Below are 26,996 nucleotides of genomic sequence, written 5' to 3' on the forward strand. Positions count from 1 at the left end.
TCCTCTTGGAGTAGGAAGGAGAACAAAGAGAGCTAGCAAATAGCATGCTGCCAGGGTGAGGAAAGGTGCCTGCTACTTTGCCACCCTGCCGTGGGATGTCTGGAGTCTTAAGTCTTACGTGTTCCATGTGCTGGAGAGAGGAAGGAGGAGAGATGCGGGGGGAGCTGTCTCTCCTTCATAACTGAAGAATAATGAACTATCCCTTTGCCAACGAGTGTGTGTGTATGTTCGTGTTTTGTTTCAGCATCCTTTGGCCAAAGGGCTCCTTCAATTCCTACCAACTGCTTCCCTGAATCACGGTCCAGCTTGGGAAGTGGGAGTGGGGTCTGAATGGATCAAGGCCACTCTCCCCCAACTCCCCACCCTCAAAGCCAAACTCTTAGCTTCCGGAACACACTTACAAAAAGCATCCTGGCTTCTGGGGGTAGGGAATCCAAACAGTTCTGGCTCCTAAGCTAGCCTTTCTAGTATTGTGATGCAGATAGCCGGAAAGGGCAGAAAATGGAGATATGCAGTTCCGATGCTAATCACTGGCCAGTCTTTTGGAAGCTGGCTCAAGGCAAGTCCCAGTGCTACAGACTCCCGGTCTCCACCACTCATTTCCCCGAAACCCCAAATGCATAAAGCACCCTGGCCTCCTCCCCACTTCCAGCATCTCCTAAGGAAATTCCCCAACCGCCCTCCCACAGCATTGAGATGACCCCAAATCCTTTCTATTGGACGAATGGGGTTAAGTTTGGGGTCCTTGTGAGTCTTCTACAGAAAACCTCCCAACAGCCTCTGGTTTCCCTTCACCCCCTCCTCCCGACTTGCACCGCCCAGGCGGACCCAAGTCTCCTCCCTTTCTTTTAACCTTCCCACTTGGGGCGGGGAAAGGAGAGGAGAGCAGAGGAGAGGAGAGGAGGGGAGAATAAAGCGAGAGGTGGGGAGCTGGGGTTAGGGGTGGGGGGGAGACAGAAGACTGCAGACCTGCTGCCGGAAACGGTTTCTCTGCTTTGCAAGAAAGGGAGAGGAGACTTTAGCTCCGGAGTCACTCTGCATGGGGACCCTGTACGAACCGGTGAGCCGAATGGGGAGGCAGGGACCTTTCCCCCGCCAACGCCCCTACTCCATCCCCAAAGGATTAACACCTCCTGCTGCTTCCCACTCCGCATCTACCCCCCCCCCCCCCCATAGCTGAGGATCCCCGCACTTTCCCAACCTACCCCTGCAGCCCAAGATCCCAGGGAAGATTCCTTTAAAAAGCCGCGCTAAGCTCAGGGTGGAAGATAAAGATAGGAGTGATGGAGGCCGAACGTGGGATCCTCTACCCTTCAATGACTCTGGGGCTTGGCAGCAAACTCACCCCCTAACCACTCATGCCTAATCCATTCTGCCCTTCTTGACTGTTTTATTGTTTTGTTGGCTGCTTTTTTTTTTAAATTATAAAAGGCACGATTATTATTGTTTAAGGAGCCGGAGGGCAATGCTAGCGTGGGGGCCAGAACACACGTTTTCCTGACTCTTTGATGAGGTCTTGTCTCTTCTTAAGCTGGGTTTACTTTGGGAGACACACCTGTGGGAATTGGTGTGGGGTGGGGTGAGCAATTTTCTCCTGGGAAGCCAGCGGACCGGACAGTCTGCATCAGTGACTCCCAAAGCATGCCACTTTGCCCCTTCCTGCAAATCCAACTGTTGCCTTTCAATCTCAGCGTACTTGGAGTCCCTCAGCCTAGAGGCAGGTAAGGTGAAAACGGAGACAACTGAGAAGGGTCATAAAGCAGAGATTAGAGCTCCCCAGTACTTTTCCCAGTCTCTCTCCTGCAAATCTGCTTTCCAAATGTCTCATCAGTCAATCAAAAAAGCATTTATTAGTTGCCTCCTATCTGCCAGGCACTTGCTTAATCTTGCCTTTTCCCCACTTTCTCGATGCATTCTCTGCAGTTCTCCCCATATCCACCCCATACTAGGAACATCTGGGGTCACATTTATGAGCTGGGAAGGGGAGAAGAGAGGTCTGAGACTTATTTGGGTTCCCTTAGCAACAGTAGAATCCAGAAATCTCAGGCTGGTTTCTCTCCAGAAAAAGGGAAAGCCCATGCCAGGTGTGCCTCATAATTTATTGCCAGCCCCGGGGCCCTGGTAAGTACCAGCTCTAATCCTTGGGATCTTTGGGATAGGTAAGAACTAATTTGAATACTGAGCCCTCTCTTAGGGGTCCAGACTCAAACCTTCCGAACCTACTTGATGCCTCATGTGGGTTAGGGGAGGAGGGTAAATGGTTGAGGAACCTTTTGACCTCTAGCAGCCTCCAGGGGTTGATAGCCATCCAGGTTTGTTTTCTAGAAAGGAGGACACAGTCTGGACATTGGATAGAAAAAGAAGGGGGATCCCCCACAGTTTGGGACATGAAATTCACAAACACGAAACCCCAAGTGTTCACTTTTGAATCTTTTACCTTCGGGTCTCTACATGAGGAGCATGGATCTCATTTTGTCACTGTGTTCTCTGCAAGTTTATAGTGATGTGTACTTGAAAGGGCAAGGGACAGGGTGTACAGTCTAGCGTTGCACTATATTTAGATAAGGGGTTATTAAGGAGAGAGAGTCAGGAGAATAGAAGATCTTATTGGGAAAAAGACTTTAGAAGAGTAAGATTATATTTTCCTTAAGATATCCTGGGCAGACCCACACAACAGACTTGTCGAAGAGGGTAAAATATCTGGAACCTTCATCTAGACAGCTAAGACTGGAAAGCACCTCCCTTTGCCCTGAAAGGCTTAGCTCTTTAAGTAGGGCAGTACTTAGCTTTAGAACCCCCAAGGTAAGAAGAGTAGGAAGGCTTGCCTGCTGTCAGTCTTTTCTGAAAAACATGGCTCAGGAAGGCCTGCTTTTCCCTGTTGTAATGCTGTAGACATTTGGCCTCACTTAGGTATGCCATCACTTTGTCTCTTGGGATAGTCCTAGACAACCAGATGGACCTGTTTTCTCAGGCATCACTTTTGCCAGTAGATTAGAGTGACATGTCAGTGAAGTATGAGGTGGCGTTTTCAGCCTAAGTAACTAGGAAATTTCTGCATATGGATTAGCATGATTTTAGGAGGCATGGTCAATATTGATGTAATGGACTGTTAACCTGAAAGTTTAGTTAAAGTAGAGGCAACAGGCTAAATGTATACATTTTTCATTATTCTTATTATAAATTCTCTCCAAAGTAACAGTACATGGATATCATGGAGCCAGGATCAGAACCTGACTGCCTGCTACAGAAATTGTCTGGCTTAAATACATTTTACCATGAGAAAGGAACTCTCTTAGTTGAACAAATGGTAAATTTAAAAAGACAAGACAATTAACAAAGTAATGTCAGTTGCTTTTTATGATTCCAGGCTGTGTGAACTTCCTCCTCTGTGACGTATGATAAGGAGAAAATCCCACCACTCTAGTGGTAGGCATCCTGTCCTAAACAGGTCCTTGAAGTTGTTGACACAAGAAAGGGTATCTTTAACAGAGTTGACAAAGTTGAAATTACAACCCAGGACATCTGTGTTTTTTTTCCTTATCATTAACATGTCATAAAAAGGGTCTTGTAAGGAAATTACTAAGTCAGCCCCATTTACTTCGCTGACATACCAAAAGGCATTCTCTGAGTTTACTTACGATAACAAAAGAGACTACTAGGTCCAGACTCTTCTTAATTCAAGCTTTGGCCCTTATTAAAGTCCAAAATTTATATTAAATATTATCAGGGCATATTACCATGGGTCATCTCTCACACCAACTCCAAGTTCCTGAAATATATGGGGAACTGATTTGGAGCAGGGAAGCTGGCAAATTTGGAGGAGTCCTGCTGAGCAAAGCAATCTCTGTCCCTGAGTGGGATTCCTTTTTTTTTTTAATTTTATTTTTTTTAAATTAATTTTATTTATTTTCAGTGTTTTACAATCACTACCATATAACTTATATTTTTTTTCCTGCCCCTGTGCCTTCCCTCTCCCCCTCTCCCTGAGATGGCATACAGTTTTATATAGGTTCTACACATACATTCCTATTAAATACATTTTCACTATAGTCATGCTGTATAGAAGAATTAAAATCAATGGGATAAATCATATAACAAACCAAAACGTAATACACACACAAAAAAAATTATCTGCTACATTCTGTGATTGAATTCCATAGTTCTTTCTCTGGATGTGGAAGGCATTTTGCCTTAAAAGACCATTGGGAATTTTTTTTAAGTCCTTGCATTGCAATGAAGTTCCAAGTCTACCAGTAAAAACTCTCACACTGGTTGTTGCTATGCACAAGTTCTCCTGGTTCTGCTCCTTTCACTCAGCATCATGTCATATAAATATTTCCAGGCCTCTCTGAAGTTTTCCTGTTCATCATTTCTTATAGCACAATAGTATTCCATTTCATTCATATACCATAATTTATTCAGCCATTCCCCAATTGACAAGAATCCCCTTGATTTCCAGTTTTTGGCAACTACAAAGAGTGCTGCAATAAATATTTTTGTACATGTGGGACCCTTTCCCATTTTTATGATCTCTTGGGGATACAGTCCTAGTAGCAATATTGCTGGGTCAAAGGGTATACACATTTTTGTAGTCCTTTGGGCATAGTTCCAAATTGCTCTCCAGAATGGTTGCATCAGCTCATAGCTCCACCAACAAAGAATTAGTGTTCCAACTCTCCCACATCCTCTCCAACATTTATGATTTTCCTGTTCTGTCATTTTTGCCAGTCTGATAGGTGTGATATGCTACCTCAGAGTCGTTTTGATTTGCATTTCTAATCTATAGTGATTTAGAGCATTTTTTCATATGACTATAGATATCTTTAGTTTCTTCCTCTGAAAACTGCCTGTTCGTATCCTTTGACCATTTACCAACTGAGGAATGACTTGTATTTTGTACATTTGACTCAGTTTTCTATATATCCTAGAAATGAGGCCTTTATCACAGACACTAGCTGCAAAAATTCTTTCCCAGTTTTCTGCATCCCTACGAATCATGGTTGCATTGGGTTTGGTTGTGCAAAAACTTTTCAGTTTAATGTAATCAAAATTATCCATCTTGCACTTCATAATGCTCTCTATTTCTTCTTTACTCAAAAATTCTTCCCTTCTCCATAAATCTGATAAATACTCTATTCCTTGTTCCCCTAATTTGTTTACAGCATCAACCTTTATACCTAGATCATGTATTCATTTGGACTTTATTCTTGTGTACAGTGTCAGGCGTTGGTCTATGCCCAGTTTCTGCCACACTGTTACCCAGTTTTCCCAGCAATTTTTGTCAAACAGTGAGTTCTTATCCCAGAAGCTGGGGTCCTTGGTTTATCAAACAGTAGATTGCTATATTCATTGCCTACTGTGTCTTGAGTACCTAGCCTATTCCGTTTGTCTACCCTTCTGTTTCTCAGCCAGTACCGAGTGGTTTTGCTAATTGCTGCTTCATAATACAATCTGAGATCTGGTAGTGCTAGGCTACCTTCCCTAGCATCTCTTTTCATTAGTTCCCTTGATATTTTGGACCTTTTGCTCTTCCAGATGAATTTTGATATTATTTTTTTCCAGTTCTAGAAAATAATTATCTGATAGTTGAATTGGTATGACACTAAATAAGTAAATTTATCTAGGTAGAATTGTCATTTTTATTATGTTAGCTCTGCCTACCCATGAGCAACTGATGTTTTTCCACTTACTTACATCTGACTTTATTTGTGCAAAAAGTGCCTTGTAAATTGTATTCATAAGTCCCTGGGTTTGTTTTGACAGGTGTAGTCCTAAATATTTTACAGTGTTTACCCTAGTTTTAAATGGGATTTCTCTTTCTATCTCTTGCTGTTGGGCTTTGTTATTAATATATAGAAATGCAGAAGATTTGTGTGGGTTTATTTTGTAACCTGCAACTTTGCCAAAATTGTTTATTATTTCAAGTTGTTTTTTACTTGAATCTCTGGGATTCTCTAAGTAAATCATCGTAACTGCAAAGAGTGATAACTTAGTTTCTTCTTTGCCTATTCTAATTCCTTCAATTTCTTTATCTTGTCTAATTTCTACAGCTAACATTTCTAGTACCATATTGAATAATAGTGGTGATAATGGACATCCTTGTTTCACCCCTGATCTTATTGGAAATGCATCTAGCTTATCTCCATTGCATATAATCCTGAAGGTTTTAGATAGATACTGCTTATTATTTTATGGAAAGTTCCCTTTATTCCTATGCTCTCCAGTGTTTTTCATAGGAATGGGTGTTGTATTTTTTCAAAAGTTTTTTCTGCATCCATTGAGATAATCATGTAGTTTCTGTTAGTTTTGTTGTTGTTGATATGATCGATAATGCTAATAGTTTTCCTAATATTCAACCAGTCCTGCATTCCTGGTATGAATCCTACCTGATCATAATGTATTATTCTTGTGATAAGTTCCTGTATTCTTTTTGCTAAAATCTTATTTAAAATTTTTCATCTATATTCATTAGAGAAATTGGTCTATAATTTTCTTTCTCTGTTTTGTCTCTTCCTGATTTAGGTATCAGTCTTTGCTTCAAAATGCCTTCTGGAGTAGTGAGAGAATTCTTTATTGTATTATTCCACTCAGCCCTCTGAAATAGCAATAGAATTTATTGTTTATAAGTTAATTTTTTAAAAATTCACCAAACACAGTTAAGATATACTATAGATTAAGAGAAGCCCAAGATGTAACCCTAGACAGAGTAATTCTAAAACAAATACTATAGTAGATGCCACAATGACTAAAATAAAGTGGGAGAAATGAAACGAGATTAAGAAAAATAAAATTAGAATAAGAGCTCTCTCTAGAGGAAAAAATTCAGAAGATAATTTGGAATAAATGGTGGAAAACTTTACCCAAGTAGCAGATGCCTTGAAAATAGACTCCTTGATTAATTGATCATTGAAAAAATTAATTTATTGAAAATTGGTCACTGGAAAAATAGAAGGTATAATCAGAATTCAATGATATCATAAGAAAAGAAATATTTTAATAGTCAAAAGATTGAAAAAATAAAAGAAAATATAGGCATCTGCTATCAAAAACAATTGACTCAGAAAATAGATCATTTAAGAAGCATTGGCTTCCTAGAAAATCATGACCAAACAAAAAATCTGGTTACTATAATTCAAGAAAACTATCCCAATTTATTAGAACCAAAAGGCAAAGTGAAATTAGAATGAATGCATTGATCACAGCCTGAAAGAAACTGCAAACTGAAAATACCTTGAATCTCAGCCAAAATCTAGAGCCTGGAAGTCAAAGAATACTACAGACAGCCAGAAAGAGTTCAGGTACCAGTCGTGATGACAGAACACTATACCACATTATTAGAGAGAAAATCTTGGAATTTTGTATCTGAAAAGGCAAAAGCTAAAGGCTTAAGAATAAAAACAAGAATAATAATCTGCAAAACTGACTAAAGTCCTATAAAGGTGGGAAGGAAAACAATAACTTTTAATAGACTTTCAAGCCTTCTTAATGAAAAAACAATAGCTGCACAGAAATTTTGAAATGTGACCATAAGAGCCAAGATAAACTTGGGTTTGTTTTTTTGTTTTGTAAATACTATTATTTTTTCCCATTTAATAGTATTTTATTTCTTTCCAATTATATTTAAAGATATTTTTCTACATTCATTTTAATTTTTATAAAATTTTGAGTTCCAAATTTTTTTCCCTCAATCTCCCCTCTCTGAGACAGCAAGCAATCTGATAGGTTATACATGTATGATCATGTAAAAAGTGAAAATTGTATGCTTCAATCTGCATTCAGATTCCATAGTTTTTTTCTCTGGGTATGGCATTTTCCATCACAAGTCTTGGAATTGTCTTGGATCATTATGCTGCTGAGAAGAGTTAGGTCTATCATAGTTGATCATCATACAATGTTGCTTTTACTGTGTACAACGTTCTGATTCTGCTCACTTCACTCAGCATCAGTTTATGTAAGTCTTTCCAGGTTTTTCTGAAACCGGTCTGCTCTTCATTTCTTATAGAACCATAGTATCCCGTTATATACATATACCACAACTTGTTTAGGTATTCCCCAATTGATGGGTATCCCCTCAATTTCTGATTCTTTGCCACTACAAAAAGAGTTGCTATAAATATTTTTGTATATGTGAGTCCTTTTCCCTTTTTTATGATCTCTTTGGGATATAGACCTAGTAGTGGTATTGCTGGGTCAAAGGATATGCATAGTTTTATAACCCTTTGGACATAGTTCCAAATTGCTCTTTAGCATAGTTGGATCAGTTCATCACTGTGCCAACAATGCATTAGTGTCTCAATCTTCCCATGTGTTCTCCACATTTATCATTTCCTTTTCTGTCATATTATAAAATTTAATAGGTGTGAGGTGGTACTGCAGGGTTGTTTTAATTTGCATTTCTCTAATCAGTAGTGATTTAGAGCATTTTTTCATATGACTATAGATAACTTTAATTCATCTGAAAATTGCCTGTTCATATCCTTTGACCATTTATCAATTGGGGAATGACCAAGATAAACTTAGAAAGGTAAATACATTTGAGCAGTTTGGAAGGAGTTAAATATTGATGAAGTGGTCACATTCTAATAGGAAAAGAGGAGGGTGGCTTTTGAGAATTCTACTGTCTTTAAAGTTTCGCAGAAGGAATTAAGTAACATACAGATACAAGAACCAAGTGTAGTTTTCTTCTGTTTTGTTAACTTTGAGAAAAGAAAAAGGAGTAAAGAGAAACAAGTGAGGAAGAAGGTAAAGGAACTAACTTTTTCTTAATTGGAGTGCTTGAGAAAAAGAGGATTCAAACAAGAGGGAAGGGGAACACGAGGGGAGCAAGAATCTTATGAACTACAATTTTACCTGAATCAGACAAACGATAGTTAAACACATACATATACAACAGAATTTGGAATGAGAAATATATTAAACTCAACAAGGAAAGAGGGAGGGAGAATAGTGAAGGAGATTTAAAAGGGACAGCAAAGCTTAGGAGGGAACAGTCAAGAGCAAAACAGACTTCAGCTCCTCTAATTTGTTTCTATGATCTTTTCTATTTATGTCATATGTCCATTTGAAACTTACAATGTGTGAGATGTTGTTTTAAATAAATCTAGTTTCTACAAGACTTTTCCAGTTTTCAAGCATTTTTTGTCAAATAGTGAGTCCTTAACCCAGTAGTTAGAATCTTTAGATTTACTAAATACTATCCTATTCGTTTGCTTTTGAGTTTTGTGTACCTAAGCTTGTTCTACTGATCAGCTTCTCTATTTTTTGGCCAGTACCAGATAGATTTGGTGATCACTGCTTTACCATATAGTTTGAGATCTAATACTGTTATGTCTCCTTCCCATTTTTTTCATTATTTCTCTTGTGATTCTTGACTTTTTATTACTATTGTTATTATTTTTCTAGTTCTATAAAAGTAACCTTTGGTAGAATGATTGATACTGAATCTATAAATTGTCATTTGAATTTTATTATTATGATTTAACCATGAATAATTAGTTGTTCTTCAGTTATTTAGTCCTGTCTTTGCTTCTGTAGAGAGCTTTTTGTATATATGTTCATCTAATTCCTGTGTGTTGTCTTGTTAACTGGATTCCCGGATGTTATGCATTTTATAGTTACATTTTAATGGAATCAATATAGTTAGAATAGTATAGAAGGAAAGTAGTTAATTGGGAATAATCTTTGCAACAAAATCTCAAGTAGATGTGTAATAGCTAATTCAATATATAAATGGCCAAAGACATGATCAAGTTTTTAAAGGAATGACAAGCTGTCAAACAAATAAAAATGTTCCAAATCGCTAATAAGACATATACAAATCAAAATATCTCTAAGGTTCTACTTCAAATCCATTATACTGGGAAATATAACAAAAAGGGATAATGATAACAGTTGAAGGAGTTATGAGATGACAAACGAATGCACGGTTGGTGGAGCTATGAATTGTTCCAGCCATTTTGGAAAGCAATTTGGAACTATAGCCGATAAGTCACTAACCTGCATACCTTTTGACCCAAAGATACCATTACACGCAGTTCTTACTTTATGTAAATCTACATTATGAACATTTGACTTGATAAAAGAATTCTGAAAGAAATCCTTACTCCAAAAGATAAAATAATCTTACTGTGCAGTACTATAATTTCTGTCCCACCCAACTCATCCTCACCCTCCTCAAAAATCAACCCTTTAAGAAAAAAACCCTCCAAGTGAACATAGTACATAAGCCAGTACTGCGAGGCTGTTACCACTGCCGTTACCTATTGGGAAGTTGGCTAGAAACCTTTGCTCCATTCCACCTGTCAGCCTCAAAGGTCCAGGCCCCTTCTATCTGTCTTCCTAAGCCCTGTCTGGATTGTCACCCATCCTCTCTTGTCTATGTGCCTGTCCCATATGTTCTTCCTCTCCCATCCTTCTCTATCTTCTCTGTTCCCCCAGATCCCACGTGTCCTCTTTGCCTCCCTCCCTTCCCCATGTCTCCCCCACCAAAAAGTTGCTTAAGTAGAGGTCTGTGAAATGATTCTGTACTATGCTTTTACCTAAAAAGGACCAAAGAAAGAAGGAAAGGAACCATATATACACAAATATTTATAGCAGCATTTTTGGTAATAGCAAACAAAGTAGCTATCCATTTGCTGGTGAATGGTTGAACAAAAGTTAGCATAGGAATGTGATGGAATACTATTGTGGTGTGAGAAAGAACAAAAGGCACAGATTCAGAGACTCCTGAGAAGATCTGCATGAATTGATGCAGAGTGAGGTAAACAAACCAGTAGAACAATGTATACAATAAGTGCAACATTGTAAAAGAAAACCACTGTGAAAGACTTGAGAGCTACGCTTGACGCAATGACCAAACGCCCCTCCAGAGGACTGATGATGAATTTTGTTATAATTGAGAGAATTGACTAGAGGTACAGAAAGAGATACAAATTTTTTAGACATGAACAGTGTATGGATCTTTTTTACTTTAATTATTTGTTATAAAAGGGATAGTTTTGGAAGGAGGAGAAGGGGAAAAGTGATAGTGAAACTGAAAGAGAGAGTGAGTGAGTGTGTGTGTGTATGTATGTGTGTGTGTGTGTGTGTGTGTAAGAAGGAGAAGTTCACAAGGGGACACGTTAAGCAAGATAGTGTTGGAACTACTATAATAAATTTAATATATACTTTAAAAAAACAAGCTGTTCATAACATGATAGCTATCATTTATAAGGTGCTTTAAAGTTTATCTTGCACTTTATAAATATCATCTTATTTTATCCTCACACCAACCCCGGGAGGAAAGGACTATTATTATCACCCTTATTTTACAGATGAGAAAACTGAAGCAGACAGATGTTAAGTGACTTGTACATTGTCAAACAACTAATGAGCCCCTTAGACTGGATTTGAATTTATCTCACTGACTTCTAAATCCAGCATTTCATCCACTGTACCATCTAGCTGCCTTAATTTTGTCATGTTGTTTGCTCAGTCATTTAGTTGTGTCCAATTCTTCCTGACCCCATTTGGGATTTTCTTGGTAAAGATACTGGTTTGCCATTTCCTTCTCCAGCTCATTTTTACAGATGAGAAAACTGAGTTGGGTTAAATGACTTGCCCACAGTTCCACAACTACTAAGTGCCTGAGGCCAGATTTGAACTCAGGAAGATGGAGATGTCTTCTGAATCCAGGCCCTGTACTCTACTGTGCCATTTAGCTGATCTTTTTTTTTCTGTTCTTAATTATATAAGAAAATGTTTGTATTTGCTGATGTCTGTCAAGTTTATATATTAAATAGTAACAATAACAAATAATAAAAGAAGTTAACAGTCAAATCCAAAGAGAGAAAAGGAAAAAAAGGGAGAGAGAAAGGAAAAGAGGCAGAGAGGAGAAATCAGAGGGGCTGGGATATTAGTGGTAGAGCTGGGTTTATAGATAGGTAAACCTGGGCAGGAACAGAGTAGGATCAGCTGATGGCCCTTGACTTTTCAAATTTGCTGAAGAAACAAATCCTAAAGTAAGTGAAGGGAGCATGGTTCCCAAAGTTACTGATCTTTGGGATGAGGATAGATATGGGGGATGAAGAGGGGAATAAAAGGGGCTTCAAACCAGAAGTCAGGAGAATCTGATGACACATTCAGGCCACTATACCACAGGTGGGGCTAATATCAGTTTAGCCACCTCCACTAGATCTTCTGATAGGGGAGAGAGAAGTAGGAAGAGGACAGGATTTGTACTGAGGTTAGAGGCCTCGAAAGCCTCCTGAAGGAATTTCAGTAACTCCTTAAAGAAAGCACCCTCGGACAGAACACTCAGTCCTAAGGATTAAATATCAGCTTTGGGGGGTGTTAATAATGGCTTAAGCAGGTGGCAGGGAAGTTTTGGGTGTTTCTGATGATGCTCCTAAACCCAGAAGGAGTGGGCACCCTAATAATAGGCTCCTTTTGTTGTTCAGTTCTGTCCAACTCTCCGAGATATCCCATTCGGAGTTTTCTTGGCAAAGTTATATTTTCTTCTCCAGCTCGTTTTTACAGAAGAGGAAACTAGGGCAAACAGAATTAAGTGACTTGTCCAAGGTCACACAGTAAGTAAGGCCAGATTTGAACTTGGGAAGATGAGTCTTCTTGATTCCAAGCCCAGAGCTCTATCCACTGCATGACCTAGCTGCCAGCCTTCTTCCTAGGGACAGTCAACTTCAGGGAAGTTGTTGATTGCTTCTCTGACTCCTTATTTCCAAAGTACCCTTACTTTGGAGAGTCAGGGTCACTCCTTCTGATCCATTCACCTCTGGGCTGCCACAGGTGAGACAAAGAGAGTTATTGAATTAGGAGAAAGGAAGGAGACAGGGCTAGGTTAATGTCAAGACAAGGACACTAGCTTTGTTTGCTGGAATGATTTGAGGAGGGGAATTCAACAATCATATAATGTCAAAGTTAGAAGAGACCTTTCAAACCTTTCATTTCTAAGATAGAGAAACTGAAGTCCAAATTGGGAAAGGATTTGCTCAAGGGCTTGCAACTAATAGGTGGCAGATCCAAGACTGGAACAAAGATGTCAACTCCCAATCCCAACCTCTTTCTCTAGGGCACTTGGCTCACTCGGTTGGGGAAGACTTGATTGCAGAGCTCAGGAGATAACTTGAACTAGAGAGAACTTAAGATGCCCATTGGGGCAATGGTATAGATATTGTGTCTCCTGATCACTTCCAGAATCAAATATAAAATACCCCGTTTGACTTTTCAAAGCCCTTCATAATCTAGTTCCACCCATACCTTTCTCCAGTCTTCTTATACCTTACTTAAGTACTTATTACTTTTTGATCCAGGAAATCTGTAGGAAAGGTAGCTAGGTGGGACAGTAAATAGAGCTCTGAGCCTAGAGTCAGGAAGACCGGAGTTCAAATTTTACTAGCTGCATGACCCTGGGCACATCACTTAACACTGTTTGCTTCAGTTTCCTCATCTGTCAAATGAGCAGGAGAGGGAAATGGCAAACCACTCTAGTATTTTTGCCAAGGAAACCCCAGTGGGAGATTGAAGAGTCAACAGGACTGAAATGACTGAACACCACCACCACTACCGAAGGAAATCATTCCCCTTAATTCAAGCACCTTCCTCTGAACTATTTCCTGTTTATCCTCTACTTAGTTCATTTAAACATAGTTGTTTGCATGTTGTCTCATGTATCAGATTGTGAGCTCCTTGAAGGCAGGGCCTGTCTTTTGCCTATCTTGGCATCTCCAGTTCCTAGCATAGTGCCTGACACACAGTAGGGGCTTAATTAATGCTTGCTGAGACAGTATTGGTCAGAAAGTAACAGAGATTTAAAGATCTCATGATTTTTAAAAAGCTTCAGGGTAAGTGGCACCTACTGTCTCTTGTCCCACTTGTGAAATAAGTTGCTAAACTGGTACTCAGAAGTTCTGAGTTCAAATTCCAACTCTGCCACTTAGTACTACTTATCGAGGGATCTTGAATGAGTTACCTTAGTAATGATCCCTCCTCTGTAAAAATGAGGAGGTTGAATTACATAATCTCTGAGATCCCTTTTGTCTCTGAAATATCAACTGGGCCACTCCACAGAAGCCTTGATCTTAATTTGTCTGTGGCCTGCTCAGGCGTATATCTGGGTATCAGCAACACAGTGCCTTCCGTACTTAATAAATGTTTTTTGAATTACATGTTGTGGCAGATCATCATGAATATAATTATAAATATCATCTGTATATCTTCTGCCATCAAAATCTGTTGAATGCATAAATGGTGTGTAACCTCGAATTGTATTTTTGGACTATGGAATATAGAATCATTCAAAAGAATAACTAATAATAATGTATTTATTTAGCACTTTTAAGGGCTACAGAAAGCTTTAATATTTCCATTGATTCTCACAATACTTGTAAGGTCCTAATGTAGGCATTAGTAAATTGTATTTTCAAGAGTGATGTGGAATCTTGGAGGGGAGAGGGGAAATTGGAGACTGTTTCAGTTCTAAACCTTAAAATTCCAGCAGAATGAGAAAAGAGCTTAGAGGTGTTTTATTTTAGTCCAACAAAGGAGGAAATTGAGGCTCTGAGAGAGAGTAACTTATGGAGGTGGGGGGCGGAGAGAGGTGGTAGAGGAAGGTTGCCACACAGCTAATTAGTGGCAGAACAAGATAAGTACCCTATAGGATTAATGTTTTAATTGGTTTTTCCTTGCATTCTCAAGGCAAATGAGGATGAATTTTAAGGCTGTCATTGGTTTGCTTCAGCAAACTCTTGAATGTAAAAACATGATCTGCCTTAGTATAAAGAAAGCCTGGGTAGCAAAGCTTTTAACATTTCTTCCTTGTGCACCTGTGGACCTTGGGTCAGGAATGTGGTAGAGTGAGTGAGTGTCCCTTTCCATATTGTGGCAAGGGGGTGGACTGAGTCAAAAGACTGAGATTCAGCTCTCCTTTCTGCTCCTTATACCTTGTGTTCCCATAAGCAGATCCTTCCTGCTCACTTTGCTTCTTTGTTAAGTGATGGTATTGGCTGTGATTCCTTGTCAGCTCTAAAGATTTTCGGGAAACTTCTCCGGAACTCAAGGGCCTGACTTTGCTTACGCATTGTTCACTCTGCTCCATTCATCCTTACACAGACATTCCTGTTCCTACTCACTCTCTACAGGCCCCTCCCTTATCTCCTGCCTACCTAGCTCCAGGAAATGGGTCAAAGCAGATTAGGAGCCAAAGTGTGGGCCAAGTCCACCCTCTCAGAAGGTGGTGCTCCTGGAGGGGAACCTGGGTAGCCCTAGATGCTATGCCTATAAGGAGGGACAGGTTTTTGTTGTGTGGGCTCAGGCTCTTCCTGTGAATGTGGCAGGTGGCCAGAAGGGAAGGCGAGAGGCCCAGGTTGCTACTGGCCTGATTCCTGACCCTTTCTTTCTCCTCCCGGAACCTAGGTGACTCCTGCAGGAGAGAATGCCTCAGGCCAAAGAACAGACAGAAAGCAGATGGTCTTGGGTGGTGTTGCTGGCCACTGTGGTGGTCCAGGGCCTGACATTGGGCTTCCCTACTTGTATCGGTATCTTCTTTGCTGACCTCCAGCAAGATTTCCAAGCCAGCAACAGTGAAACATCCTGGTTCCCTTCCATTATGATTGCGTTACTCCATGCTGGAGGTGAGTTCCCTACAAAGGGGAGGGATTGGAAACATAGAGGCACTATGAGTCTGAAGGAGTGGGGTCAGGGCCTTCATGCTCATTTGAGTCTTGACTCCCAGGATCAGGGTGTTAGAGATGAAAAATGGTTTTTAGGGATCATTTAATCTAACCCCCTCATTTTACTCAATTAGAACCTGAGGTCTAATGACTTGCCCAAGGTCACACATCTGGTTGGGGGGATGAATTATAGAATTATAGAATATGAGAACAAGAAGGGACGTTGGAAACCATCTAGTCCAACTTAATTCCTTTGACATATGAGTTAATAATACTACTTAGAGCACCTTTCTATATGTCATGTTCTTGGCTCTTCATAGAAACCTTGTAGATCAGGTAATTTGTTTACCCTTTTATAAATACATGGATTAAGTGACTTGTCCAAGGTCATTCAGCTTGCAAGAAGCAGCTGGGATTTGAACCTATGTTCAGTCCAATCCTCTTCCTGATCAGCATCGATACTAAACTTTCTGCCAACCATCTGAAGACCCTTTTTCTCTCATCATTTTAATGCTTTATTTTCCCCTTTTGCATGTAAAAACAATTTTTAATATTGGTGTGTTGTTTTTTTTTAATTTGGTTTCCAAATTCTTTTCTTTCTCTCCTCTCTCATTGAGAAGGCAGGCAATTTGATAAAAGTTATACATGGCAATCATATAAAATATATTTCCATATAAGTCATGTTGTATAAGAAAAAAAGAAAAGTATGTTCAGTCTGCATTCGGATTGCATCAGTTCTTTCTCTGGAGATGGATAGCGTTTTTCACTGTAAGTCCTTTGGAATTGTCTAGGATCATTGTCTTGATCAGAGCGGCTAAGTCATTCCTTCCTCATCATCATACAGTATTGTTGTTACTGTGTGCAATGTTCTCCTGGTTCTGCTCACTTCACTTCACATCAGGTCATGTAAACCTTTCCAGGTTTTTCTGACAGTTTCCTGCTCATCATTTCTTATAGCACAATAATATTTCATCACAATCATGTACCACAACTTGTTTAGTTATTCCCCAGTTGATGGTTTTCTCCTCAGTTTCCAGTTCTTTGCCACCACAAAAAGAACTGTTATAAATATTTTTGTAAATATAGGTCCTTTTCATTTTTATCTCTTTGGGAGATACAGACCTAGTAATAGTATTGCTGGATTAAGACCCTTTTTCAACTTTTATCTCCTTTCCCTGCTCTCAGTAGACAAAATTCTTTAAAATATCTTCAAGCAAAAACATTACAACATACCTCTCCCCCTCCCCCTTTCATTTTGAGGTGGAGTACTATGGATATGGAACATACCACATAATCATGGATTTGCTGGTTTTTTAATTTTTTTGCTGTTCTTTTTTCTATATTATAAAGGGGGGTGGTGTTGGAAAATGAAGACTTAAAAAACAAGAAATTTCAATACAAATTTAGAGATGAATCAAAAAAATCTTCAAGATGGTCCTTGAACTACTTCCTACTTTTTGATATGAAGCATCAAGGATCCAAATCCAGGTTTTTACTCTAGAAATGCAGTACTTGAACTGGGCTCTCCATTTACTTTCTATCAGGCTCTCCTGTCTGCCCTTAAGAGAATCAGATGATTCTTTTCCCCCTCTAGATGAGGATGGGATTAGGCTGGGGGGATAGCAGTTGGTGGTATTGCCCAGTGCTACTGAATCTCATGCCCTAGAGGATTCCCTGGATACTGGGACTGGTTCTCTATTGGAATGAGTCTAGCTGTGGATATCTCCAAATTTAGTTATAGGTTGCTTATGAGTAGGCTGTAATTATTCTTAAGACTCTCCAGTTACTTGGAAGTCACAGGATCTCGGTTCAGATCTTTAATCTGTCACTTACTACCTTGGGTAAGTCACTTAGTCTCTCAGGTCTCAGTTTTCCTCATCTGTAAAATGAGGAGGTTAGATTGGATGGTCTCTATAATCCATTCAAGTTCTAGATTTCTGGCCTTGGTCCTATGAGCTTATGATCTTGCTTCTTGGAACTCCTTACTCCTTCCCAGAAATGTCTGTCTTCAGGGGTGAGGCAGCTTATTCCAGGAGGAGGTAGAAGACACCTAGGAAGTAATCACTATGGCTGCTCTGTGATTATATCACAGTGATTCTCATCACTGTGGGAGAAGGAAGTGAGGGACCAGCACATGAGAGACAGATGGAGCCAAGAAATACAGCTCTCCCCTGGTACTTTCTAGAGAGCTGGAGTGAAAGGATGGGAAAAGAGAGTAAGGAAGGAAGGAAATAAGCATTTATTAAGTCCCTGCTGTGTGTCAGGCATTCATTTAACTACTTTTCTAAATGTTATTTTATTTGATCTTCACAACAACCTTGGGAAATAGGTATTATTATTATTTCCATTTTACAGTTGAAGAAACTGAGGCAGACAGAAGTTTGTAAACTTAGGTGGATGAGATCGCTTCAGTTTCGAGGAACAACTTTTCTTGGTTTGTTTTCATTTTAAAAAAAATTTTCATTTTCAAATTTTCTCCCTCCCACTATACCCCCTCTCCTACCCACTGAGAAGGTAAGAAATACAATCCTTATTATAAGTCATCCAAAATGTATTTCTACATTAGCCACATCAACAACTCTATTTTTGGTCCTAGTTTAAGGGGTTCTTCCTAGTAGGAGAGTTGGAGTTGGGAAGAGGTGAAAAGCATACCCAGAATACAAAGATGAATCAGGTATGACACAGGCAGTTTTATTCCCACAGAGGAATGCCAAGCAGTAAAGAACCATAGAATGATAATAATCCCTTAAGAGGCTTCACTGAGATATTTCCAACCATGCTACTCATTAGCTATTTCACATTTTACCTCCACTGTGTACAGTGAATTCTTTCTTATCTCCTAAAATCTTTCCCTTTTGGCTGTCTGGTCAACCTCTGCCACTGATTATGCTCCAACTGCTCTGGAAACAGATACCCTGATGTGCCAGTGCCCAGGAAAGAGCCAGCTGCCTTTGGAGATCTCACAAGGCACTGTACCAAAGCAGAGAATATGCAAAGAAGGGATAACCCCACCCCAGCCTAGATAGAGGCTTTTCTAAGAGGCTATAAGCTTACAGCTTTCCCCATTGTAAGAGAAAGGCATCTCCTCCCTCTCCCCAACCCTCTGAGCTAAAAGTCACCCTTAGATCTGGCAGCCAGCAGGAATATGAGCCCTTAGGGGTGGGGATTGCCCCTTTTAGTGGGGGTTCCAGCTCAGCAGCCAATTAAGAGTCATCACAGCTGACAGATAGCAGTCAGGGGATATCTGTGCCTGCTGTCCAGTGAGAGGAGGTAGGGAAGGAGCCCCTCCATCATGCATTACATTTTACATGCTGTACAAAGGGCTTTGCAAACTATAGAACATGATATAAATGTCCATTGTAGTTGGTTTTATCTACTTCACAGAACTGTTGTGAGAATCAAATAAAATGATATATAAAACATGTAATGATGTCTTATCATTACATGTTTTATAATCACAGGGACTCCACCTGTGATTTCATTCGTATCAGAAACCCCGGGTGAAGAATGTCCTTCTACCAATGCAGGTCAGCACCTTCTCTGCTCATTATAGCCATAGAGAGTTATCTAGATCTCCGAGAGGTTAAGTGACTTGCCATTATGTCCCAGAGGCAAGACTTAAACCTAGGTCTTCCTGGATTTGAGGCCGATTCCCAGTTTACTATGATGGACTGCCTCTCATAACGCTATAGGATGATATATTTATTTAGGGTATTACAAATGTAAACCATTTCTTCATCTAAGGCCCTAAATCAGCCCCTGCCAGGACTTTCCTTTTCCCCCATGGTCCCTAGAGTTTCCTTCAGTAGCTGCTTCCTGGCAAGGGTTCTGGTTTCAGTCTTTGTCTTAGTAACCTCCTCCTAGAATGGGTTGCCTCATTCCTCACCTCAGCCAATTCCAGGAGGTCTCCAGGAAAGAACAGGGCAAGGAGCCAGCTCTACAGAGTGCCCAAAAGAGGAGGAAATCCAATGCCAACCCCTTGGACTGGGTCTATTTCACACACACACGCGCACACACACATACACACACTACCTCTCTTGACTTGAGCCTAGACAGTAAGAATGAGGATAACTCAGGGTAGTTCAAGTTTCCTCTCCCTCCCTTTCTTCCCCACTACTTGGCTCAGTGCATGCCCCAGCTGTCTTCCAAGGGAATGTTTTTCCTTGCTTTCTCATGAGATTTGTTGTGGTGAGGTAGATTGCAAGAGCTGGCAGAGAGATGGGAACAGAGACTATCTGTCCTTGGCCCATCTTGCAGAAATGGAGGTAAAAGACCCTAGTCCAGGGAATCTCCTAGCAGGAGATGAAGGGATGGATTTCTGACCTCTTATGGAAAGGAATTGTGATTAGGAAAGTAGACTGAGGGTCAGTGAGCCCTGGCTTCAAGCCTTACTTCTGAGGTATACCAACTTCATAATACGAGACTTTAATATACATGTTGATGTTTCCTTAAATACCCTAACTTATGTGGCACAATGGACAGAACGCTGGACTTGAAGTCAGACACTTACTAGTTGTGGGACCCTGGGCAAGTCACTTAATCTGTCTGCCTTAGTTTCCTCATCTGTAATTTGGGGGTTATAATAGCACCTTTCTTACAAGGTTGTTGTGAGGATCAACTGACATTCTGTTCAGCCCTTAGCATCACGCTGGGCACAGAGTAGGTCCTTAATTCATACTTACTCCCTTCCCCTCCTAATCAGATGTAAGCAACTGGGAGAGCAAGTATTGTTTAATTTTTATTTTTTCCTTCCTAGCACACATGCCCAGAACATAATAGCTACTTAATAATGTTTGTGAAATGTTGAACTAATTAGTGAGGATCAAACTGACTAACTTATTCAATCTATCCCTCCAGCTAGGAAGATATCTCTAATAATTGTTTTTAAAAGATTTTTGAAAATTGGTTCAACTAAACTAACCAACACATGAACCAAATTAGACATTACAGGCAGTGTTTCATACCCATAATTCCTTAACTCTGTAAAGCAAGGAAAGAATTACATTGTTATAGCTCTTCTTTTGGGCCAAGCCTGGTCATTATAATTTCATCATCATTTTATCATTATTTCAATAATTTCCATTTTTATCTTATTATTTTTTTCCATTTACGTTGATGTATTTCATTGTGTACATTGTTTTTCTGGTTCTTTCACTCTGCATCAGTTCATCACATAAGTCTTCCTATGCTGGCTCTGTATTCATTACATTTGTATATCTGACAGAACAATAATGCATTCATGCTTCTCTACTTGTTCAGTCTGATGACCATAATCTTTGTTTCTAATTCCTTGCTACTATAAAAAGTACTGCAGTAAATATTTTGGAATATATGAGACTTTTCTATCATTGACCTCCTTAAGGGTAGATCTTTAGCAGCAAGATCTCTGGGTCCAAGATACTGACATTTAAGTAATTTAGCATAATTCCAAATTGCTTTCTAGAATGGTGGGACCAATTCATAAAGCTCTGAACAGCACTAGGCAGGCCTTTACTTTTACAGACTTTTCATTATATCATTTAATTCTTACTGTGAACAATCCTATGAAGTGGGTAACTATTATTCTTCCCATTTAACAGATGAGGAAATTGGGATGGCTCAGGGAATTTAGCTGACTTTCCCAAGGTCATGCAGCTAGCAAATTAGCAGATTTGTGATTCTAACTCTCTCAACTATGTACATACATACCCACAAACCAGCTTCTCTCCTATAACCACATATGATTAATTATGTTCAAATTCATCTAAAGTATGTTCACACTATTACACACACCCACACTTAGACACATTCACATATAATCTTCTGCATTCGCACACACATTCTTACCTCTAATCTGCACACATACTCATACTTTCTCACATTGCTAAGTCACTAAGAAAGGCGACATTTGAGAAAGCCCTGAGTCATGGTGAGCACAGAACTGGGACTAAAGTTAATAGGGTTGGAAGTGGGGTGAGGTGGGGTTAGGGTGTTGTCCTGGTTAGATGTCCAGCAGCAGGTGGCCTGTGAAAGCTCATTTCCAGACATCTATGTCTTAGATTGAGGGATACTCTTATTGGGTACAGAAAAAATGGATACAGGAATAAATTGGAAGATTTCCCCTTAAGCATACTTTAGTGGATTTAACCAATCCTTGTCCCAGGGTTCCATGTCTGAAGGCTACCCACACATAAGCTTTTAATCATTAACTTCATGCAACCTAATAAGCTACTTAGGACTCAAGACCTGGGGAAAACAGACTGCCTGAGATAGCCTTAGAGGGCAGAACTAGAAGCATTTACAAAGAGGCAGCTTTAGATTTGCTTAAGTGCTGAAGGTTTGTAAAAGCTGTACTCATTTTATCCTCACGGTAGCTCTGTGAAGTAGGTGCTATTATTATCCTTACTTTACAGATGAGGAAACTGAGGCAGACAGAAGTTAATTGACTTGACCAGGGTCACAAAACTAGAAAGTAGCTGAAGCTGAACTCAGATCTTCATAACTCCATGTACCACACTCTATCCACTGTATCACTTAGGTGCCTCGTGGTAGAAAGGGCTTCCTCAGAAGGTGGTATGTTTGACATTACTCAGGGCATATATATAGATTGGATGACTTTCAGAAATGTTGCAGAAAGGATTTCTGTTCAGGAAAACATTAGACACTGAGATTTCTTTCAACTTGGAGCTTATATATTTCTATGGGGTGGAATAGGATCGAAGAGCTCCCTTTGATCCCAATAAGTCCTTTCGGGAATGTTACAGAAGGATTTTGGCTCAGGAAAATGTCAGACATGGGAGATTCCTTTCAAACTTAGAACCTGTCTGATCCTATTGAGTGGGAGAGCATGGAAGAGCTCCCCTTTGGTTCAAATGTGTCCTCATGCCCTAAATGCTAGTTACTCTCCAGGACTCCAGACTTTTTCCTCTGGCTCCATCCCTAACCTGCCCCACTCTCTTTCTGGTTTCACCCCCCCAGGGCCCATTTGCAGTATACTGGTGGAGCACTTTGGTTGCCGAATGACAGTGATGCTTGGGGGAGTCCTGGCCAGTTCAGGCATGGTGGCCAGCTCCTTCTCCCGCTCCCTTAGCCAGCTCTACATCACAGCCGGATTCATCACAGGTGACAGCCATCAGCTGCCCTCTCTCTTTCTCCCCCTAACCTCCTAAGTCTGGGGTTTGTCAGGATGGGGGCTTGGAGGAGCAATAACAGGAGATTGAAGGGAAAATGGCAGATCTGAGAAGTGTAGTTGGGGAGAGAAACAGATGGGCAGGCTGTTTAAAGGCAGGGGTGCTGTACTGTTCTGGCTTGCTCCAGAAGTGATCTCTGGCTTATTCCCAGGGGCAGCCTCAATCATGGGCTAGAGGCCAAGCCATATCTAGCTGGGTTACTAAGTGGGTGGGGAAAGGGGCAAAACTGCCGCCTTAAGGAACTGTTGGGTGTGGGGAATGGACCTCAACTCTCATCAAAACTTTAGAAGACCCATCTAGAAGGATCATGGCATCTCTTCCTTCCACTGCAGGCATGGGCATGTCCTTCAGCTTTCAGGCAAGCATCACAGTGTTGGGACACTACTTCAACTACTACCGGACACTGGCCAACGCACTGGCCTCAGCTGGGGTCTCCATGGGTATCACACTGTGGCCCCTGCTCTCCCGCTACCTCCTGGAGGCCTTCGGATGGAGAGGCACATTCTTGATCTTTGGCGGGGTCTTCCTTCATTGCTGCATCTGTGGGTCCGTCATGAGGCCTGTGGCTCCTAAGGCTGAGTCAGCCTATCCCCCACTCAACAGGGTCCCTGAACAGGGTTGTCTGTTGCCTTGTGGTCGGGTTGTGCAGAGATATCTGGCCTTTGATGTCTTCCTCCAGAACCAGGGCTACCGCTACTACACCCTGGGGGTAGTATGGATGCTAATGGGCTTCACGATTCCCCACATATTCCTGGTGCCCTTTGCCTTGAGCCATGATGTGGAAGAACACAAAGCTGCTTTGCTCATCTCCATTATTGGCTTCAGCAACATATTCCTTAGGCCTGTGATTGGGGTAGTGGCTGGCTGGTCCATGTTTGCTGGTCACCGTGTGTACCTTTTTGCTCTGGCAGTCTTGTTAAATGGGCTGAGCAACTTCATCTGTGTCATCTCAGCCAACTTCTCTGTACTGGTTTTCTATTGCCTGGTATACAGCATCTCCATGAGTGGCATCGGGGCTCTGCTCTTCCAGGTGCTCATGGATATAGTGCCCATGAACAGATTCTCCAGTGCCCTGGGTCTCTTCACCGTCCTTGAGAGTTTCACCGTCCTTATATCTCCTCCACTGGCTGGTGAGGATAGGGAGGTTACCAGTTGGGGAAGGATGCTGGGGGTGGTATCTGGGAAAGGGAATTTACCCTGAGAAGAAAAAAGAGGGTATAAGTGTGGTATCATGTAAAGAACATTGGATTCAGTTATGTTACTTCCTATCTCTGTAATCCCAGACAAGTCACTTAATCTCTCTAGGCCTCAGTTTTCCTCATCTATAAAAATGAGATAGCTAGACTAGATGGTATCTAAGGCACCTTTCAAATCCCAGGGAAGGGAAATTGCCATATACCACACAGTCTGACTTAAGTAGATAATAGAGTGAGAAAAGCATGAGATTTGGGTCCCAAAGGCCTGGATCTAAGCCTTGGCTGGGCCACTTAACTAGTTATATTGCCTAGGGCAAAGTTTATTTCCTTAACTATAAAATCCTGATAATATTACTTGCCTTGGCCATTTCCCAGAGAATCACACTTTGTAAATAGGAAAATGCTGTGTCAGTTATGTGATTTTTTTTCAGGACCTAGGAGTCTGATCAGGGAAAGCTCCTGAGGTTGCTGCATCCCTCCCCTCCCTCAACCTGGCTTCCATCTCTCATGCAGGTCTACTTTTGGACACTACTGGCAACTTCAGCTATGTTTTCTACATGTCCAGCTCCTTCCTCATCTCAGCTGCCTTTTTCATAGGTGTCAGCTTCTTTCTCCTCAAAAAGAAGACCAAGTTGAAGCAAATGATGGACAGAGTCCATGACGAACCTACTCCGGAAAAGGACCTCAACCACAGATACACAGAGGAGCTTGTGGCTCAGCCACACTCAACAGTCACATATGTGACGTATGTCACCAGCGTCTGAGCCAAGGAGCTTGAGGGTGCATAGACCACCAGTCCTCCCTGCCTCTAGGCCTTCCTGTGCTAGCCCTTACTTTATTATGTCTCTCATCTTTTCCCCTCTAAGGATCCAATGAAGCACTAGCTTCTTGAGCTCTCTTACCCTGTGATCAGAAGGTTCCTCGAACGCCTGACTCTCTCCCCTTCAGGTGACCAGAAAAAGGAACTTGCTTGTATCTTTTCCCAGTCCCCAGCCCCATCCTCTCTCAACACTTAGGAAGGAGGGAGTAGTAAGGTCCATCTTAGAACTAGGGGAGGCTACAGGTAGCACTGTGCAGAGGGAACCATATTTGTTCTAGTAGAGACCAAGAAAAACAGTATGTTTGAATTATGCACAAGGACATTGTTTCTTGGAGCAACTGGCTATAAAACTCTTTGGACTAATGAGGTGAATTAATGAAGCACAGAAAATAAGTGTGGGGTAATTTTTATTTCCCTTACCCCGCCCTTTTTTTCCCCTCAACTTGGCAGGAGCAGTCTGGGTGGAATTTTGTTTGTTGCTTTGACTGGATTGAATTTCCAAAAAGAAGCTTTCTCAGGGACCTTTAAGAATTGATTTTCTTTGTATGACCTGAACTTACTCTCTGTTCTGCTATATGCAGGCAGGGTTGGACTGTCATGGCCCTGATTCTGCCCAGGAAGGATGAGTCACCCTCATTGGTACTCCCTCTCTCATCATCAAGTGAATGTGGACCTACTCTGCACCTCCCTGCTTCACTGTGCTAAAAAATCCTACCTATCCCCTGTGCTATAAGGTAGGAATACTTTAGCCAAAAGCCCTTGTATTAAACTATTTTTCCTGATAGGGCAGAGGGGAAATTCGGATTTACAGGATATTTGTCAAGTGCCCACTGTGTGCCAGACATTGTATTAGCCATCTTGGAGAATGCAAGGAAGAGTAAAAGACTGTCAAAACTAGGAGTTGTAAAGGAGCTCATGGTCTAACAGTAGAGCTGGCTAGTAGTCTGGCATGGGCCAGTAGGCACATACATTTGCTGCTGCTAAATACCAGGTCTTAAAGGTTTTTTGATTTTTTTTGTTTGTTTGTTTATTTTTGTTTTGTGGCTGCAAAGTTAGGAGGCAGTTAGGTGGCTCAGTGGGTAGAGGGCTGGGCCTGGAGTCAGGAAGACCTGAGTTCAAATCCATTGCCTCAGACACTTATTAACTTGTAAGCCTGGGCAAATCACTTAACCTGTTTACTTTAATCCACTGGAGAAGGAAATGGCAAACCTCAAGAGTATCTTTGCCAAGAAAACCCCATGGACAGTATGGTCTACATGAGGAGTTGGACACAACTGAATAACAGTTCAGTTGCCCTTGCAAGGGGGCAGCCCAAAAGCTTAATAAAAAGTTAATTCCTGAAATTGTAGTTTACCTGCACAAAGGTTTCTTTCTCTGACCTCCAAACCCTAGGTCATTGCTCTCCTCTGTCTTCCCTAACTTTTTTTAAAATTTATTTGTTATCAGTTTTCAACAACCACTTCCATAAGCTTTAAATTTTCTTCCCCTTCCTCCCCAAGGTGGCATGCAATCTTATACGGGCTCTATGCATATATTTTTAGTTTCCTAACATTTCTAATTTCACTCCACCCCCACTTCTCCATTTTGGCAAAGATCCCAGGGCAAGATAAGGACCAAGGACAGAGAATCAGTTTGCACAGTGGGAGGCTCTGGAAGGTTATGTGTACAGGGAAGTAGTTTAATTTTGGAGCCACTTTCTCAAAAGACCCAGAAGTACTCCAATTCTCTTTCTGGGGTTTCCATAGCAGTAGTCCAGGACCACTCCAGAAAAGAACGCATTTAATCTGAATCTCATCTGTCTTTACTCCCACCATGAAGATTTAAAGGACCTAGAACAGAACGGTGAGATTCTCTTGTCCCTGCACATTCTCATTGCTCTGTAAAATAAACAGATGGAGGGTACTCGCTTACCCACTCAGTTCAGGTTCTGTCGGGTGGAGTCAATTTCTCTAACTGGGTGATAGGATCAAACTGGTACATTAACTCCCTCAAGAGGTCAACCCCAGTAGCTGCAGCCCTGGCAAGAGAACCATGTCATTTGGTAGGAATAAGGATAGTCTCTTGATTTGGAGGAGTAGAAAGGACAAAGCAATGGTCTTGGTCCATGTGAGAGCTGTAGAACAGAGTCTGGGACTCTCGTTGGCAA

The 26,996-nt window shown here is 41.0% G+C and overlaps 1 protein-coding gene across 3 annotated transcripts; it reads left to right on the forward strand.

The window, feature by feature from the left end:
• The first annotated feature begins 940 nt into the window (after positions 1-940).
• Positions 941-26,198, forward strand: SLC16A5 (solute carrier family 16 member 5). 3 transcript variants are annotated; one of them, XM_072645637.1, is made up of 5 exons: positions 947-1,060; positions 15,409-15,626; positions 22,623-22,766; positions 23,167-23,964; positions 24,544-26,198. In XM_072645637.1, exons 2-5 carry the CDS (start codon positions 15,428-15,430, stop codon positions 24,792-24,794), a joined length of 1,392 nt encoding a protein of 463 aa, XP_072501738.1. In that variant the 5' UTR covers positions 947-1,060; positions 15,409-15,427; the 3' UTR covers positions 24,795-26,198. The 3 variants fall into 3 exon arrangements, with proteins under 3 accessions (XP_072501739.1, XP_072501738.1, XP_072501737.1); XM_072645638.1 differs by lacking the exon at positions 15,409-15,626 and having other exon boundaries at positions 941-1,060; positions 24,544-25,369; XM_072645636.1 differs by lacking the exons at positions 947-1,060; positions 15,409-15,626 and having other exon boundaries at positions 22,312-22,766; positions 24,544-25,369.
• Positions 26,199-26,996: the final 798 nt, after the last annotated feature.

The sequence above is a fragment of the Notamacropus eugenii genome, chromosome 2, assembly GCF_028372415.1.
Source record: "Notamacropus eugenii isolate mMacEug1 chromosome 2, mMacEug1.pri_v2, whole genome shotgun sequence".
NCBI classification, from domain to species: Eukaryota; Metazoa; Chordata; class Mammalia; order Diprotodontia; family Macropodidae; genus Notamacropus; species Notamacropus eugenii.